Source organism: Somniosus microcephalus, chromosome 11 (genome assembly GCF_052327205.1).
Source record: "Somniosus microcephalus isolate GS21.2 chromosome 11, FLI_Smic_1.0, whole genome shotgun sequence".
Taxonomy (NCBI): Eukaryota; Metazoa; Chordata; class Chondrichthyes; order Squaliformes; family Somniosidae; genus Somniosus; species Somniosus microcephalus.
In genome coordinates, this window is record NC_140997.1 from 66,020,519 (window position 1) to 66,038,531 (window position 18,013).

An 18,013-nucleotide genomic window follows, 5' to 3' on the forward strand; every position below is an offset into this window, starting at 1 on the left:
CAGGAGGAGAAACAAGCGATTTGTGCCAGAAATTGCCTACCATCAATAAATATTAAAATAATCACGCCCCACATAGTAAAAACCCGAGCATTCCAAACTGCAAACATCCAACCAGAGAACAGAGCGAAGAAATAGAATTATACCCTATTGGGAAAGAGCATGGTGGGTTTCAGTTTTTTCCTTGAAGGGAATCCAATTTTGAACTAAAAGTTAACCATGGTCACCAGATAAGCACAATGGGATGTCTACCTGATGTGCCTGTGAAATGGTGCGTTATAACGTGAATTCTTGCACCATTGCATCTCTCCTAAAAACTAGAATGAGTATTTAAAGTAATTGGATGTGAAGATTTGTACAAACGGGACGGATTTAGGATTTGTAAAAATATAAAACTTACCACACCCTGCAATAGTTACTGGCGTTAGGAGGATAGTCTGATTAAGAGAAATATCACAATTCCCACTAAGTATGCCTGCTTTTAACTCCCCAAAATGGCAGGGACAGTTAAAATTAGGGCATCCACTACCCCCTCTGATCTTGCTGCCTTTCTGCCACGTCCCGATGTTAACCTGCTCTTTTGAGCAGGCGAGACCACCTGCAGGGCCGCAGTGGGGTCCCTTTTAAATATGCAGATCTTGGCCCAATGATGTCACTGCAATTTTAGTTGGAGCCTGAGCGAGGAAGCAGTGATGGAGAGAGACAGAAACAAGCATTTGGAAATAAAGCCCACCAAAAGAATCTTTTACAGAAAGACCACACAGTTCAAGTTGCTTTATTACTCAACATCTACTCTGCTTGTTCTAGGGTTACAGATTGCAAACACACCATACACAAAATAAAATCAACTTTTGAAATGTTAGCTCCAGCCATTACTTAAAAAGTCACAAAAATGATGAAATAACTTGCAGCTAAACTACTGCTGTAATAGAACATCCTGTTTAAGTTACTGCTGTCCTTTCTAAGATTGAGTGTTACTGGATGCTTTTGCTCTGGTCTTCTCCTGGTCTACCTCATTCATACTTTCGTCTAGCCCAATCTGCTGCTGTCTGGTACATTCCCAGTGCTGTTAGTTCAGCGTTATATGTAATACTAATCTAGGCCCATACCTGACATAAGGAAGGCTCTTATGGCACACTGTCCAGTGCTCATTTTCTCCCTTTATAGCAGAATCTCTGCTCTCAATCCCACTTTTACTCTTTCTGACCTCCTTTCTACAGGGGAAAAAAGAAAGGGGCGGTAGAATTTATAAGCCCCAAGCAATTTCTTCAAACAGTTATGACTGTAAGGATAATTAGATGTTAAAGATACAAACAAATGCCCCATCACACAGCACATTTGGGACCAGTACCATGCTGAGATTCATCATGCTAGTTTAGTGCAGCATCTGCAGTCACTCAGGCTCGCACTTACAGTCTGTGCATCTCTAAGTGGTGCTCTTATATCACTACTTCTTTGTACCTGCTTAGTTTAAGCTGTGGTTGGGATAATGATTATACTGTTTCTAGTTATTCATCTCCATACTTAGTTACCATTGAGGTTCTGGAAAAGTAAACACAACTATAACAATGGTTTTAAGTTTCACTTTTGAAAGCAAGCATGCCCAATGGGATAATAGATTTCTATTTGTTAAATAGACACAGCCACTTCTGCAGATTAGGTATAACCATGAAGCCTGAAATGATGATGCTTAATAAAGAGCAGTATTCAGTATACTGCATCGCCAAATCTATACTAAACAGTTAGGAATGTTAGTGCTCAAGCAAAATAACATGAAAACTTAAATCTGCCTATGCATACAAATGAAACTCTCGTCACTCCCTCCACACTGGGAGGGCAGATTGCCATATAACTCTCCGCTGCTCACTGAGAAGCTACCTACATGAAGCTAGTACTGTACCAGTTAGCTGTGCAAAATCAAAGTATTAGCGTCATCAAGGGCCCTTAGTTCATTGGTGTAAGCGGGCAACACCTATGCTTCCAGTAGCCCAAGTAGCAAACATTGCAAACTTCCTTCCTTACACTGGTACAGTTCTGCGAAAAGGTGCTCAAAAGGCAGCCAATTTAATATTAGAAGTAATTAAAATATTGGATCACAAATACGCGCACAATTGTAAAACTCACTCTCACCTCCTCTTTCCCCACCACCAATCCATAGAAAGCTGTAGCAAGATATTCATCTAATTATACATAAGCAGATCATTATTTCTTGTTTCAATATTTACCTTTTTCCCCCAAACCAACCTAATCTTGGGTTTATATGTTCAATATTTTCTTTAACCCGAGGTCACACAACCGAGCACAGTTCATAGAAAAATAAACGGGCAAATTTTCCAACAATAGACATTAGAGCAGCAAACTTAGTGCTCGTCAACATCATGTCAATTCGGCAGGATTTTTCAAGGTCAGCCTCATTCATTATTCATAGTGAACTCCCGATCCAGATTGGCCAGTCTGCGAGAGCTTGCCATCAGCAGTTTCCGCTCTGAAAGGCTGAAACTGCCATTTAAAAGGGGTGCTATAATGATGTTGTACAGAGAAAGAATCATGACTGGCCAAAGATGCAAAGTATCTCTATATTTAGTTGGAATTTTACAGGTGGTGAATTGATTAAGTGCAGCAAAAGAGGGTTGCCGGCCCAGGGCACCCTCTACAGAAGGGGTGTGCAGGCCACTTGGCAGGAGGTGGCTACCAGAGTGAACACAGTTACACAGGATGTGATTGCAGATGAGGAACAGGAGTTAACAGCCTGCCATGGTAGAGCTAGCCACCATATCAAGTAGATGATCAAAGATGACCATGAACAGTTTCTCACCCAGCTGCATCCTATTTGAGACTGCACGCTACAGAACAGGTTCGTCCAAGCTTTACTTGCACACCTTACTGCAGCAGGGCACTATTACTGCCACTTCAAACTGCAACGCTTGGCGTATGAGCATTCAGAAAACTGACCTCACAAAGCAAGCTTACAACACAACCACCCTTCATGATCATTTACTACTCCTAAACAAGCAGTGTGCTCTTCAAACTTCCAACTTCTCAGCACTACTTTTCTGTTTGCAGGACAAAGTGACACACATAGCGGTGGGGGGGGGGGGGGGAAGGAGGAGGAGAAAGAGTGCGGAGGCAGTATACAGACAGACATGGAGATAGAGTCCTCAATCAATATGAACAGTTTGACATAGTGATGCCCGAGAAAGGAAGAGAGAATGATCCATGGTGAAGCTGCAAGCATCCATGAAGCTCAGGGTTGGTATTCCTTTCTTGTCATTCTTCCTCCACTTGCACGTAGGTATACAACCACAGCAAACTACAGCTAACTTTAGTTATGTGACCATTCTAACATGTCACCTGTTCATACAGGTGTACCCAAAGAAGCCACAAGAAGCCTCAATGACACCTATGAGCCCAGCATCTCAAAACACGGTCACTCGCTCCATTCAGTCCGATGGCGACGGTGGAGGAATCTGCTACCTGCATCTGTGTAGTTGTACATGCCTGTCTAACAGAACTGGAGTGAATGGCAACTCTAGATCCATCTGCAGCACAGTCCGTGAGTGACGAGGGGTCATAAGCCCAGTCGGACACTCTCTAATTAATACTCAAACTGCCGTTAGAGACCTTGGGTTCCAGTCTATAAGCAGCTATGCTGTCCTACTTGGATGAAGTGAGCCATTGTGCAGGTTTGTTGCCCTCACTGCTACCCAGAGCTCTTCTCCCAAGCAAATCGTTGCACATGCTGAGGGAGTGCCTTTCACTGAAATGTTACACACACGGTGTTCCCTCCCAAATGTTAGAGGCTGCAAGCAAACAGAACCAGGCATCACCCCAGGAGTCAACACAGTGGAGCCAATTCAGGAACCAGCACAAGGCACAGGCCCACCTCAAGCAACCAGCCACCTCACTTACTCCCATCACGGGAGGAAACACCTAAAAAGGGAATACTAGGTAAAGTTTCAAAACACACAACATATCAAGAGAAAGCATCAACAACTTGCATTTATATAGCACCTTTAATGTAGAAAAAGTTCCAAGCTGCTTCACAGAAATATAATCAGGCAAAAATCAATACTCGGACAAAGGCAGCAATATTAGGAGGCATATCCACCAGCAACTGTGTAATCCCCCAGAGACTGTCAAAACAGATTTTTTTTAAACCCCTAGGTAAATTCTGGGAAATTCCTCACCAACCCTGAAAGCAATGAAAAACCGAGTTCCAGGAGATAATAGCCAGAAGGTACATTAACCAACAGCCCATCGCACCAAAGTCTCTTATGAGCATCTTTTGCCCTCTTCATTCCAAAAAGTTTCAACTTTCAAAAAAAAAAAATGCATCACAATTTCCACAAAAAGATAATGGAATACTTACTGGATGATAGTTGACATTCCAAAATGCAAATGCAACAAAATTAATTCCAAGTGAATGGATGCTCCTTCAACATCTGTAAAGGAGTACAGGTAGACTACCCTTTATCCGAACTTCCGAAAACCGAAACCCTCTAAAAACCGAAGGTTTTTTCGGTCAGCGTAAGTCGTGCGCACGACATGACCAGTGGCGCACGACTTACGCTGAGCAGAGGGTCAGCGTAAGTTGTGCGCACGACCCCGCGCGGACCCCCGCCGACTTACGCTGAGCAGAGGGCCAGCGTAAGTCGTGCGCACGACCCCCCGCCGAACCACCTGACTCTCTTCCAAAGGCTCGAAAGCAACGAGAGCTCTGAGCCCGCGGCGGTGCCGGCCCCTGTTCCGACCGAGCACGACGACCTGTTGGTGGAAATGCGGAACTTCATTGCATTCCAGGCTAGCAGCAACGGACAAGCCACGACTGCGGACCCCCGCCGACGCCAACCCCCCCCCCAACCCACCTTCCGAAATCCGAAATTTTCCGAAACACGGCTGGTCCCAAGGTTTTCGGATAAAGGATAGTCTACCTGTACAAGGATACAGCAATCTACAGCTGCTAACAGCCCAGGCTGAGGTGTTCTCCCTATTGCAAAAGGTAGCAGCAATTTTCTGCCTAAACCAAGTTTTCAAGACCGATAAAACTAAGTAACACTAGATCTCTGGAGTTACCAAAGGCTTTTTTCTCTCAACAAAAACTTACATTTATATAGTGCATTTAGCATAGCATTTTCAGGTTGGCAGGCTGTAACTAGTGGGGTACCACAAGGATCAGTGCTTGGGCCTCAGCTATTCACAATCTAAATCAATGGTTTGGATGAGGGGACCAAATGCAATATATCCAAGTTTGCTGATGATACAAAGCTGGGTGGGAATTTAAGTTGTGAGGAGGATGCAAGGAGGCTTCAAGGGGATATAGACAGGCTAAGCGAGTGGGCAAGGATATGGCAAATGGAATATAATGTGGAAAAATGTGAAGTTATCCACTTTGGTAAGAAAAATAGAAAAGCAGAGTATTTTTTTAAAATGGTAAGAGATTGGGAAAAGTTGGTGTTCAGAGGGACCTGGGTGTCATTGTACATGAATCACAAAGTTAACATGCAGGTACAGCAAGCAATTAGGAAAGCAAATGGTATGTTGGCCTTTATTACAAGGGGATTTGAGTACAAGAGTAAAAACGTCTTACTGCAATTATATAGGGCCCTGGTGAGACCACACCTGGAGTAATGTGTACAATTTTGGTCTCCTTACCCAAGGAAGGATATACTTGCCATAGAGGGAGTGCAACAAAGGTTCACCAGATAGGACAATCCTCCCCCCACCATCCCAGGAACCTATGGGGAGAGATTGAGTAGACTAGGCCTATATTCTCTAGAGTTTAGAAGAATGAGAGGTGATCTCATAGAAATATACAAAATTCTTACAGGGCTTGACAGGGTAGATGCAGGGAGGATGTTTTCCCTGGCTGGGGAGTCTAGAATCAGGGGTCACAGTCTCAGAATAAGGGGTCGGCCATTTTGGACTGAGATGAGGAGAAATTTCTTTACTCAGAGGGTGGTGAATCTTTGGAATTCTCTACCCCAGAAGGCTGTGGAGGCTCAGTTGTTGAGTATATAGATTTTTGAATATTAAGGGAATTAAGGGATATGGGGATAGTGCAGGAAAGTGGAGATGATGTAGAAGATCAGCCATGATCTTATTGAATGGCAGAGTAGGCTCAGAGGGCCACATGGCCTACTGCTGCTCCTATTTGTTATGTTCTTAGCAAAATGTCTCAAGCCACTTAACAAGAGTGATATCACTATAAACATTTTTGACACCGAGTCACAGGAGGAGATATCAGGACAGATGACCAAAAGCTTGGTCAAAGAGGTAGGTTTTAAGGAGCATCTTAAAGGAGAGAGAGGTAGCAAGACAGCTAGGCTCAGGGAGGGAATTCCAGAGCTTAGGGCCAAGGCAGCTGAAAGCACGGCCGCCAATGGTGGAGTGATTAAAATCGGGGATGCGCAAGAGACCAGAATTTGAGGATCGCAGAGATCTCGAAGGCTTGTAAGGCTGGAGGAGGTTACAAAGATAGGGAAGGGTGAGGCAATGGAGGGATTTGAAAACAAGGGGGAGGATTTTTAAATTGTGGCGTTGTCAGACCAGGAGCCAGTGTAGGTCAGCGAGCACAGGGGTGATGGGCGAACGAGACTTGGAGCGAGTCAAGATAGCCAGTCAACCCTCAGTAACCCCAAACAACGACCTTACCCCACACACTGCCTACGAAAGAGAAAAAAGAACTTGCATTTATATAGTGCATTTCACAACCTCAGGACGTCCTAAAACACTTCACAGACAATTAAGTACCTTTTGAAGTGTACTCATTGTTGTAATGTAGGAAAACATAGCCAATTTGCACACAAAAGAGCATACACCATCTCATCCTGGAGTTTACCTCCCAAGCAACACACTTGCCTTTGAAGCCTTCATTCATTCCACCATGGGCAACAAGAGGAAGAGAACTCTCATTTAAGATAAAACTAGAGGCAATTAGAAAGCTTCAGAGGTGTTGCCCACAAAAAGTGCCAGATTGTCGTAAAGACCAAACTAATATCCATTAGAGAAGGAAACCTGCCATCCTTACCCGCTCTGGCCTATATGTCACTCCAGTCCCACACCAATGTGTTTGACACTTAACTTCCCTCTGAAGTGACCTGGAAAGCCACTCAGTTGGCCCACTGCTTTCTCAGGAAAACTAAGGACAGCACGGTGGCATAGTGGTTAGCACTGTTGCCTCACAGCGCCAGGGACCCGGGTTCGAATCCGGCCTCGGGTGACTGTCTGTGCGGAGTTTGCACATTCTCCCCGTGTTTGCGTGGGTTTTCTCCAGGTGCTCCGGTTTCCTCCCACAGTCCAAAGATGTGCGGGTTAGGTTGATTGGCTATGATAAATTGACCCTTAGTGTTAGGGGGATTAAATACGTGGGGATAGGGTGGGATATGTGTTGGTGTAGGGGTTACGGGGATCAGGTGGGATATGTGTCGGTGCAGGCTCGATGGGCCGAAATGGCCTCTATCTGCACTGTGGGGTTTCTGTGATCTGTAATACCAGCCTTGCCAGCGACAGCCACATCCCAAGAATGAATTTTTTTTTAAATGGGTATCAAACACTTGGGACTACAAATCTTTCATAAATTGTGCAGCGTCAAGATTATCGTAGCATTGTTAGGGTAAATGTTAAATTATGGTAAAGTTTTGGTTTCATAACTGGAAAAAACATTTTACCCTCCACTGTTTTGATCATATTTTCTCTCGCGTTTCTGATAATGCTAGTCTAGCATTCAGATTTTCAATTAATTCCATTCTCATTACAAGGATGTGGACTTTGAGTAGCTAATTTGTCAACAATACACTGGCCTAGCATATGAGATTTTTTTCTAACAAACTATCGTAACATGCTTCATGCTTCTTGGGCATTTTGCAACAGAGGAGCAGATTTTAAAAAATAGAATGCAGAGTTTCAACATTCAGAAGCCTGATGAGATGCATCAGGATGAATCTATTTATTCATTGTGGAACTAAATGTAGGTTTATTTACTAGAAGCAGCTTGATGTATTGAGAGAATAAAACACTCAATCCTAATATACAGTAGAAGGTAATATTGAAAATCAAACTCATTAAGGATGCAATGGAGGAACGTGAAGTTGAAAATAGTTAAAGCTTTAAGCCAGTCTTACCCCCTTCTTCATTTTGAAATCCAGTGAGGATTCGAATATCATCGTGTCTATGCCGAGACACACTGACGGAACTGGAAGATTGCAATCCGTAAGAGGCAGAAATGCCCCGATCTCTGGCCAAAGGATACTTTAAATTGTCTTGATCGGCTGTTGCACTGTCAATCCTAAAAAGTGAAACATCATACAGTAAAGTAAAATTATAAATATAATGGGAAAGGTAGTGTCGTGGTTATGATACTGGACTTACAACCTAGAGGCAGAGAGTTCAAATCTCATCATGGCAAGTTCTGAACCTGAATTCAATAAACCTGGTAATTTCTGGGCTAGCAACAGAAAATACTTGAGATTGCTGTAAAAACCCAACTGGTTCACCAACGTCCTTCAGGGAAGTGAGCCCGCCACCCCTACTGTCTGTCCTACATGTGACTGCAGTCCCACACTGTGTTTGACTCAATGTTTTTAATGAGACAAGTCCATTAAATAGAGGGGATAATTGTTCTGCTCACCCTAGGGCCCCCGTGATATGCACTGTGACCCATTTTTAAAAACGCAAATCGTCATTTTTCTGAGATTTGGTCTTCTCTGCTTTGTAACCAGCGCCAAAAAAAAGTGCTTAAAAATCCAATTTCACCTGTAACTGCAATCTTTATAAAGTTCTTGGATACAACCCACATTTATAATTCCTTAGAGAATTAATTTCCTATGCCTATGGTAGCCATAGAAAAAGGACAAAGTTCCTCTACAAAAAGGTTAGTTAAGAAGTTGTTAAATCATTTTGAAAAGCAGACATATAATTATAATTAGACAGACAGGCATGCACATGGACTTTCTCACTGACCTTTTCCCAAGCTTTTGAACTGCCCACTTAAGCAGTGGTAGAGGCAACGCTGAACCGTCTCAATTTATAGGATAGCACACATTTTCCCCCCATCAAACTCTGGGTGCAGCACATAGAAGAGCAACTAATCACAACTGAGTAAATAGAGAACCTACCAATGTTGAGATCACAAGTGGGATCAAAAGCTACCAGTCAAAAATTAGCAACCAAGCAGCTGCCCAATAGCAAGGAACAGAAGCAAAAGCAATTAACTCTCTCCAAAAACAGGAAATGGACATTCGCTGGTGCAGAGTTGCACTATTTGCCCAACTGCCCACAAAACGCTTACGGCTGGCAAAAGCAGGCGTACGGTCTTTTACCAGTGCACGGTTTTAAATAAATATTAAAATAAAATTAAAATTATTTAACCATACAAAAACCTTTAAAATTAGTTTCGTTATTTTTGGCCCCTTGAAAAAGGGATTAAATTTTTTGTTTTAAATGTTTATTTAAATTGTACTGTATTTCAATTAATTTTGACCATGTGATGATTTATTTTTATTTCAGTGTTGTGAAAGTGTTTTTTAGGCAATTTCTATTCTGCTTATGGGAATTCTGTACGTAAATGGAATCCCCCTTTGTGATTGGTTAGGCTGGCCGACGTGATCCCAGAGCCGCTTGCGAACCGCGTGCACCCCTGGGAAACGTGGGCCTTTCCGCAGGCGTACGCCTGCACGCCCAGGAGTGCAAGTGTTCGAAAGTACAGAGGCACCAGGTAGGTGTGGAGTTTACTTGCGGTTCAGAGGCATTCGCCCACAGGAAGCCTCCGACCGCAATTTCCAGCCCATTTGTGAAAATCCTTTCAGCTGCCATCTTGTTTTTTTTTCCCATTAAGCTGGACTTGGTATTGGAAATAAGGTTAGCCAAAAAAAATATTTGTACACTTACTTATACAGTAAGTATTGTTTATTTAAAATGTTCTAATAATGGTTATTGCCAATGCTTCCAAGAAGTGTAGGGCTTGAGTTCATGAGGTTTCCCATAACCATCATTCTGTCAACTGCATGAAGAAATTAATCAGGGTAGCAGATTATAACTCCCAGAATTGTAAATGCACCTATACAGCCCAGAATTATACAGCAATCAACAGAAAGTCTGGCCATTCACCATTTGTGCCAAGACTTGCTGTTTGTGTGCCCCATTCCTTCCTCTCCATTGATGGGAAAGTATTGAAAACTCAGAACTAAAACTCCAGGGGAGCTATTATTAGAGGCTGGAATTTGTTGTGACAATAAAATCAGGATAATGTAAAGCAAGAGGCACGTGGGGGGGCACGGTGGCATAGTGGTTAGCACTGTTGCCTCACAGCGCCAGGGACCCGGGTTCAAATCTGGCCTCGGGCGACTGTCTGTGTGGAGTTTGCACATTCTCCCTGTGTCTGCGTGGGTTTCCTCCGGGTGCTCCGGTTTCCTCCCACAGTCCAAAGATGTGCAGGTTAGGTTGATTTGGCTATGATAAATTGACCCTTAGTGTTAGGGGATTAAATACGTGGGGTTATGGGGATAGGGTGGGATGTGTCGGTGCAGGCTCGATGGGCCGAAATGGCCTCTATCTGCACTGTAGATTCTGTGATGAATGAAGGAGGAGGAGGAATGGGGGAAGGCAGATGGGGGAGGAAGGGGAGCTCCCAGTGCATCCACCAGCGATTTTAATTTCAGCAGGGACAGCAAGGAAAACAATCTCAACAGTAGACTGAGGGGGGGAGAAATACCTTTTGCAGATGGTGTGGCAGTGACCGAGAACACGTGCCTCAACCCACTCAAATATTCCAGGCTTTGCCCTTGATTACTAAAGTATTGGTCATTTAGTCACTCTTCCCCCTCTCCTCCCAATGAGGCCCTTCCTCGAGACCTATGCGTGACTGAAGAAAGAGGCATTGGTGGAGTAAGGCAAGAGGCACACATGGGTGCAAGAGAATTGTTGGGCCCTCTTGGTGAATCAATCTTTGTGGTCTCTCAGATGTCGTCCTCCTCACCGCGCTGAGAGTTCGCCAGCCATGGACTTCTACTAGGAGAATTTAGCAGCCCACCAACTCCACCCAACCCTTTGTTGAATGGGTTTCCAGGCTTCCTGCTGTCTTTCCCTTCACCCCTTGCTGGATTGTTTACTATCCGATTGCCTGTAAAGCCCTGCTTCCAAAACCAGACTGCCTTCCTTAGTGCCTGTGTTCTGCTCTTGTTTTGATCTCTAGGGATCATATTAAGCACCTTTTGTCTGACATTGGATTCACAACCTACCATAACCCCTTTGAAGCAAGTTTTACCTCTAAACACATTTTAACAACTCTTTTCGGTGGACAATTGACTAAGGAATCGTGAAACCAAATGAAGAGTGCTTGCAGTTAACATGGCAATTTGAATATGCAGCATACAGTGCTTCCACATGTAACGTTAGGAGATTTAAACAGAAAATATTTATCACAGCACCACCTACCTGTATAATGTTATGGTCCACATTGTGTTTTTAATATATAATGAGGAATATAGCTGATTAAAATATTACATCTGCTCGCACTTCCTGTTGTCAAAACCTTGTGACAACCTTTTCTCATTATAATTTCCTGTATCCACATTCATAACGCGTTTTACCTATGTAAATTTATCATGCTGTAATTAAACTATCTGGCTTTGTACGCAGTCTGTAAAAATCCTCAGAGCTTCTCTGAAAAATCTCAGCATCTCCAGTCGCCGTATTTTTCCTCCAAGTAAGTTTTGTTTTGAAGTCTTGGGTTTCTTTTATTTTTCTCAGTTTAATTTGCATTTTACTCACTCATCATTTTATAGTCTTTTAACCTAAAGCCTGTTCCTTTCCCTTGGAATTCAAAAGTTTTTTTTTTCTTGCTTCGCTTTTCCAACTGTCTATCCCTATTCTTTGTTATCTTTTGTACCATCAGTACCTGAAAACAGATGCACCAAAATGCCTACCAGACAAAAGTTAACATTCAAAGAAGAATTGCTTACAATACGAATCAATCTGAATTTCAATGCTGAATTCTAGTACCCCGCAGTACTGTCCTCCCCCGACTGTATCTCCAGGTGTGACGGGCCGGCCGATATCATCTTCTCTCCCTGCCCGCAGCCAACCAACCAGATACCATGAAAAGAAAAGTGCGGCAAAGTGGTGAATATCAAATAGATGGAGTGAATTTTCATTGAATGGATCGCTCACAGAAGATGTGGACATTTAATTTGTACTTATGCCCACAGTTGCAAAGAAATCCTTCTCTCCACTGAAGAATCTTAACTGTCCACTGCACCCTCCCCCCACAAACAGTGCAGCATCCTACAATCTACTCACCCCCCCCCACCCACAAATGTTTGCCATTCTCTGCCACATCCAACCCCATAAGTAGCAAACCCATAAATCGCCCAGCCCCACTATTGTGCACCATGTATATATCTTGGTTCCCCCTTCAGAGTTATTTCAACCCCCTACACCCCCCCCAACAACTCCCCCGAGCGTACCATGGGCCAATCACCTCCCTCTGGGAACCATTTCCTCACAGCATCACACGCCTCACCTATTCCACCACCCCACCCCCAGAACCACGGTCCAAGCATCGTCTCCACCCCCAACTAAGCTACATCATGTTCAACTTCTTCATTCCTTCCCACTCCCCCACCAAGCAACTTCCCTGTGCAAATTATCCCTTTCTATCCACTAAATTCAACATCATTGTGATGAAGGCCCACTCCACAAAACAGCTTGCACCCACCATCACCCCCATTGAGAAAATGATCCTGCGAGTGGGAAAGTAAAAAAAAAAAAAGATGCCTCTATAATTAAAAAATAGCCACAGAAACCAGACTACACGAGGAAGGACAACTGTTTGGTTTCATAATGAAATGTGGAAATATCTTCTCACTTCATGACAGATTAATTTACATATGTAATCGTACACGAGGGGAACAAAATTTATCCACCTACAGTTGGTAATTGTTTCGCAGGAAACAATCCAAAAACACACGTCGCTATCTGAACACATCTGACTAGCCGTTCCAAATATTTCAGCTACATGCAACTCCATCCTTGCAACACCACAGCCTCAGAGTCCTACCAGTATATCGAAAGCCTTGCGGACAGTGCGTACTTCCTGTAACCATCGCACTAACTTCCGATCGAGCTTTAGCACATCTGCTGGCTCACCTTGAGCAACACCACGGGAGGGCTGCTAACATTATAAAAACAGTATATCTAAAGCACATTGCCTGTCTGTTACGAAAAGCAAGAAACAAAACCAGTCATTTGACATAGCAATGAAAATATCTGTAACCTCTGAATGACTTCAACAATCAGAAAATGAAACCAGCATTCTCACCTGCAGCTTAAAGAGTATTTAAGTAAACTGGGTGAGGACAAAGTCTAAAATCAATTAGACATTGTGACTTTCAATGGGCACAGCTTTGTCCTGGTCACAGAATACATTCTGCATTCCATGGTGTTCATAAAACTTAGTATACGCAACACCACAGGAAATTGAATATAAAAAAGCTTGTCAGTTTTTTTAAATTCATTCACAGGATGTGGGTGTCGCCAGCAGGGCCAGCATTTATTGCTGATCCCTGGTTGCCCTTGAGGTGGTGGTGGTGAGCCACCTTCTTGAACCGTTGCAGTCCGTGTGGTGAAGGTACTCCCACAGTGCTGTTAGGGAGGGAGTTCCAGGATTTTGACCCAGTGACGATGAAGTAACAGCGATATATGTCCAAGTCAGGATGGTGTGTGACTTGGAGGGGAACTTGGAGGTGGTGGTGTTCCCATGCGCCTGCTGCCCTTGTCCTTCTAGGTGGTAGATGTCACAGGTTTGGGAGGTGCTGCAGAAGCCTTGGCGAGTTGCTGCAGTGCATCTTGTAGATGGTACACACTGCAGCCACGGTGCGCCAGTGATGGACAGGGTGCCAATCAAGCAGGCTGCTTTGTCTTGGATGCTGTCGGGCTTCTTGAGTGTCTGGCACATTTCAAAGTTATTTCACTATACAGGAAACTTCGCGAGATCCGGCACCGATGGGACCGGCGTGATGCCAAGCTATGAAGACTTCCAGACAGACCAGCGCTAATATTGAAGGATACGGAGGTTTTCATCTCCGTATCGGACAACAAACACTGTTGCTTAGCAACAGCTTGTAAACAGTCGGCCCGTACCTTGGAAGCGTCGCTGTAGCTTAGCAACAGCTTCAGAGAGGCTTTCCAGAGACTGACTGTTTAAAAAAATGCTAGAAGAGAGAAAAAAACCCTAACAAAACGGCTGCTGATTTCTGCCGTTAGATCGAGGTTTCTGGACATACAACTTCCGGATAAACCAAAGTTTCCTGTAATTTCTTATGGGTCAGATGAAACTTTATATATAATATAAATAAATGATCTAGACAAGGGAACTAGATGCAATATCTCCAAGTTTGCAGATGACACAAAGCTGGGTGGGCGTGTGTGCTGTGAGGAGGATGCAGAGAAACTCCAGTATGATTTGGACAGGTCGGGTGATTGGGCAGATGCAAGGCAAATGCAGTATAATACGGATAAATGCGAGGTTATCCACTTCGGTGGCAAAAACAGGAAGACAGATTATCTGAACGGCAATAGATTGGGAAAAGGGCAACGAGACCTGGGTGTCCTTGTGCACCAGTCGCTGAAGGTAAGCATGCAGGTGCAGCAGGCAGTTAAGAAGGCAAATGGTATGTTGGCCTTCATAGCGAGAGGATTAGAGTACAGGAGCAAGGATGTCTTGCTGCAGTTGTACAGGGCCTTGGTGAGAACACACCTTGAGTATTGTGTGCAGTTTTGGTCACCTTATCTGAGGAAGGACGTTCTTGTCATGGAGACAGTGCGGCGAAGATTCATCAGACTGATACCTGGGATGGCAGGAATGACGTAGGAGGAGAGATTGGGTCGATTCGGCTTATATTCGCTAGAGTTTAGAAGAATGAGAGGGGGTCTCATTGAAACTTATAAAATTCTAACAGGACTAGACAGACTAGATGCAGGAAGGATGTTCCCGATGGCAGGGGAGTCCAGAACTAGGGTTCACAGTCTAAGGAGTAAGCCATTTAGTACTGAGATGAGGAGGAATTTCTTCACCCAGAGAGTGGTGAACCTGTGGAATTCTCTACCACAGAAGGCAGTTGAGGCCAATTCATTAAATATATTCAAGAAGGAATTAGGTATATTTCTTAAGGCTAAAGGGATCAAGGGATATGGGGAGAAAGCAGGGACAGGGTACCGAATTTGGATGATCAGCCATGATCTCATTAAATGGTGGAACAGGCTCGAGGGGCCGAATGGCCTACTTCTGCTCCTATCTTCTATGTTTACAAGCACTGGGTAATCTGCAAACATTCCTCACCAGCAATTAACCTTTGATTACGGCAACGAGACATTGTGGCGTTAAAGGGATCGATCAGAATTCAGCTTGTGAGCAAAGTTACACATGGAGCATGGAGTGTAAAATGCTTGACATTATAAAATGAAATATCATTCAACTTACGAAGAACGCTACAGAGATCCACTATTCACTACGACATTTCAGTAAGGACGGCAGGTTTCCTTCCCTAAAGGAAATTGATGAACCAGTCTGGGGGGTTTTCCATATGACAATCGAATCTGACAGCTTCATGACAACATTTACTGATGCCAGCTTTGTTTTTCCAACTGAATTCAAATTCTCAAACTGCCATGGTGGGGTTTGAAGTCACATTCTCAGTAACATAACCTCTATACTACCATACCTTTACTTCCGAATACTTTCTCTTCCCCCCCTGCCCCCTTAAATTGAACAGTTTGCTCAATGGAAGTGGATTCCCAGGAGATATGCAAAGCTGCTGAAAAATATTTGAATTAACAATAGTGAATTCTGCAACACCCTAATTCACCAAAGTCATAACCTTCAAGGCATTAATCCAAGATAAATATTGACTTTAAAATCAGTTTTTAAACCAATTACCTCCAATAAATTCCTGGATTTTTTTTAAAACTGATTCACCACGAAAAAAAATTTGATTTCCTCCCAAATTTGAGGGAAAAAATCCTGAAATTTCCCATTGTTTTCTTACCAAAGATCAGGTTTGGAGATCAGCAAGCATACTGCGTTCTATAGGTGTCATTCAGAGGTCATGAATGCGATGTGCATATCCGGACCCGATTTTCGACAGGAACAGAAACCAAGGTTGTACAATCTGGATTTTCTTTAAGGGGACTGTTAGGAGGACTATATTCTTTATACTCCAGCAAATGTAAATCTCTGTTACCCTGGTTATGACTGGAGCAAGGACAGCAGTGCACTGACAGTGACCCAACTGATGGTCCCCTGAAGGCTGAAGTCATCAATCAAAGACCGACTCAGGTCACACACTGAGGCATTGTTTACTAAAGCAAAATTGCAACTGCTCCCCTGTGCATAATCTCCAACAATATTTAATATACCACCAGAGTGAGAGGTTAATGGATGAGCCACAATAAACATGGGTTCTTCAATTTTACTTTTAGTTTTAAAAAAAACACACGTAAGTGACAGTCTGATGGTGAATCTCATGAAAGTGGTATCCATAAATTGAGCAAATAACTGTAGTTGTCATTTAGCTTGACTTGACCTGTTTTAAGTCCCTTTCTTGTTCTTTTAAGTTTTAGCAATGTTCAAAATAAATCTGTTCTTTAACACGGTTTTTGGCCTTCAATTTTTCCCCACTTATTTTTTTTTAACACTAAGGGGAGTCTGGAAAACACCTGGGTTTTCAAATTGGCAATTAAAAACTGACTTTAAAGGTCCTTAAAGGTAAAATAATTAAGAGACTACCAGAGCTCAGCAATATTATTTGTTCAAAGCCATTTTCAAAAACAAACTATTCTCCAAGTGCAACAGGTCATATGTATTTTTACAGCCATTCAATCTTAGGGGTTGGTTAACAACTTATGGTTCATGTTCACTGAAACACGTGACTGGTTACTGCCTTTACAGTTCACTCACAGGCAGCCAGTAATCTCCACTGGGGTAATCAAGTCATTCTAATCACTGCTACTTTAGAACTCATTATGCATTCCTTTAAGTAACTAAAAAATAAATACACCAAAGTCTTGTTTGGGCTTCATGTCTCATTAATAAAATGTTTGCATTCTCAATGTTCAGCTTTTTGTTTTCAAAAACAGTCCAGGTCTAACGATTGCCACGGAGATGGATACATTCTAGACAACATCCAATCAGAGCATTCTGAGACAATGTTAAAAGAAATCATTCCTGGACAACTTGGAATTCTTTGGAGTTTGAGTGGTGCTTTAATTTTGCTTCCTTAAAATGGAAGTTTCCTGACGCGAGACAAAAATCAATTTGTAACTACCTAGTCTTTGTGAGCAACATCTTCGATGGAGAACTACCAGAATACCAAGAAAACCGGTTCTAAACAATGGCCCACGTGTAACCTTAGCATTCTGAAATAGAACAAGTTTTTAAGAATGCATTCAAATTTTGACAAATATTAGGGCTTCACTACAAAACAATCACCCTAATTTCAACTCTTGACATTAAATGTGATTAATTGGAACAGGCCTAAATAATGATGCATTGCATTCTATAATTTGAAAATCAGCACCAGGTGCACAATGGTCACACCATGGATGCCGGTTTCCACCCCATCACGCCGCCCCCATCCCCCCTTGCCCTTCTCTAAGTTATGTTGGGTTTGTTTAAAGGGGTAGATAGCCAAAGCAATTTATATTTACTATTGACAATTCACAGAAAGGAGCGAAAAAGTTTCTTTTACATTTGAGTAAGTGAAAGGAGCTGAAGTCTGTAGTGCATAACCCCTGAAGCATACAGGCATTAATAGCATTTAAGTTTACACTACTGAACATGCATGCAATAGATTTGGTTAAATTATTAGTCAAATATACTTACACTAAGTGAATACAGAAAGGATACTACTTTAAGATTCCCAAGAAAATCAGCCAAATTGCTTGTTATAAAACAACAAAGTCTGATATTGGAAATTCATATTTTCAAGGACAAGATGAAAAAATGAACATATATGATGGCCTT

The 18,013-nt window shown here is 42.8% G+C and overlaps 1 protein-coding gene across 3 annotated transcripts in view; it reads right to left on the reverse strand.

Annotated features, from left to right (window-relative positions):
* Positions 1-18,013, reverse strand: part of smg1 (SMG1 nonsense mediated mRNA decay associated PI3K related kinase) — a 177,176-nt gene that overhangs the window by 151,028 nt on the left and 8,135 nt on the right. For 2 of the 3 annotated variants that reach the window (XM_086000818.1, XM_086000817.1), the window contains exon 2: positions 8,118-8,281. In XM_086000818.1, the coding sequence (XP_085856944.1) occupies positions 8,118-8,281 (164 nt within the window). Of the gene's footprint in view, positions 1-1,106; positions 1,212-8,117; positions 8,282-18,013 lie in introns of those variants that run through there. The other variant, XM_086000819.1, reaches the window with a different exon arrangement.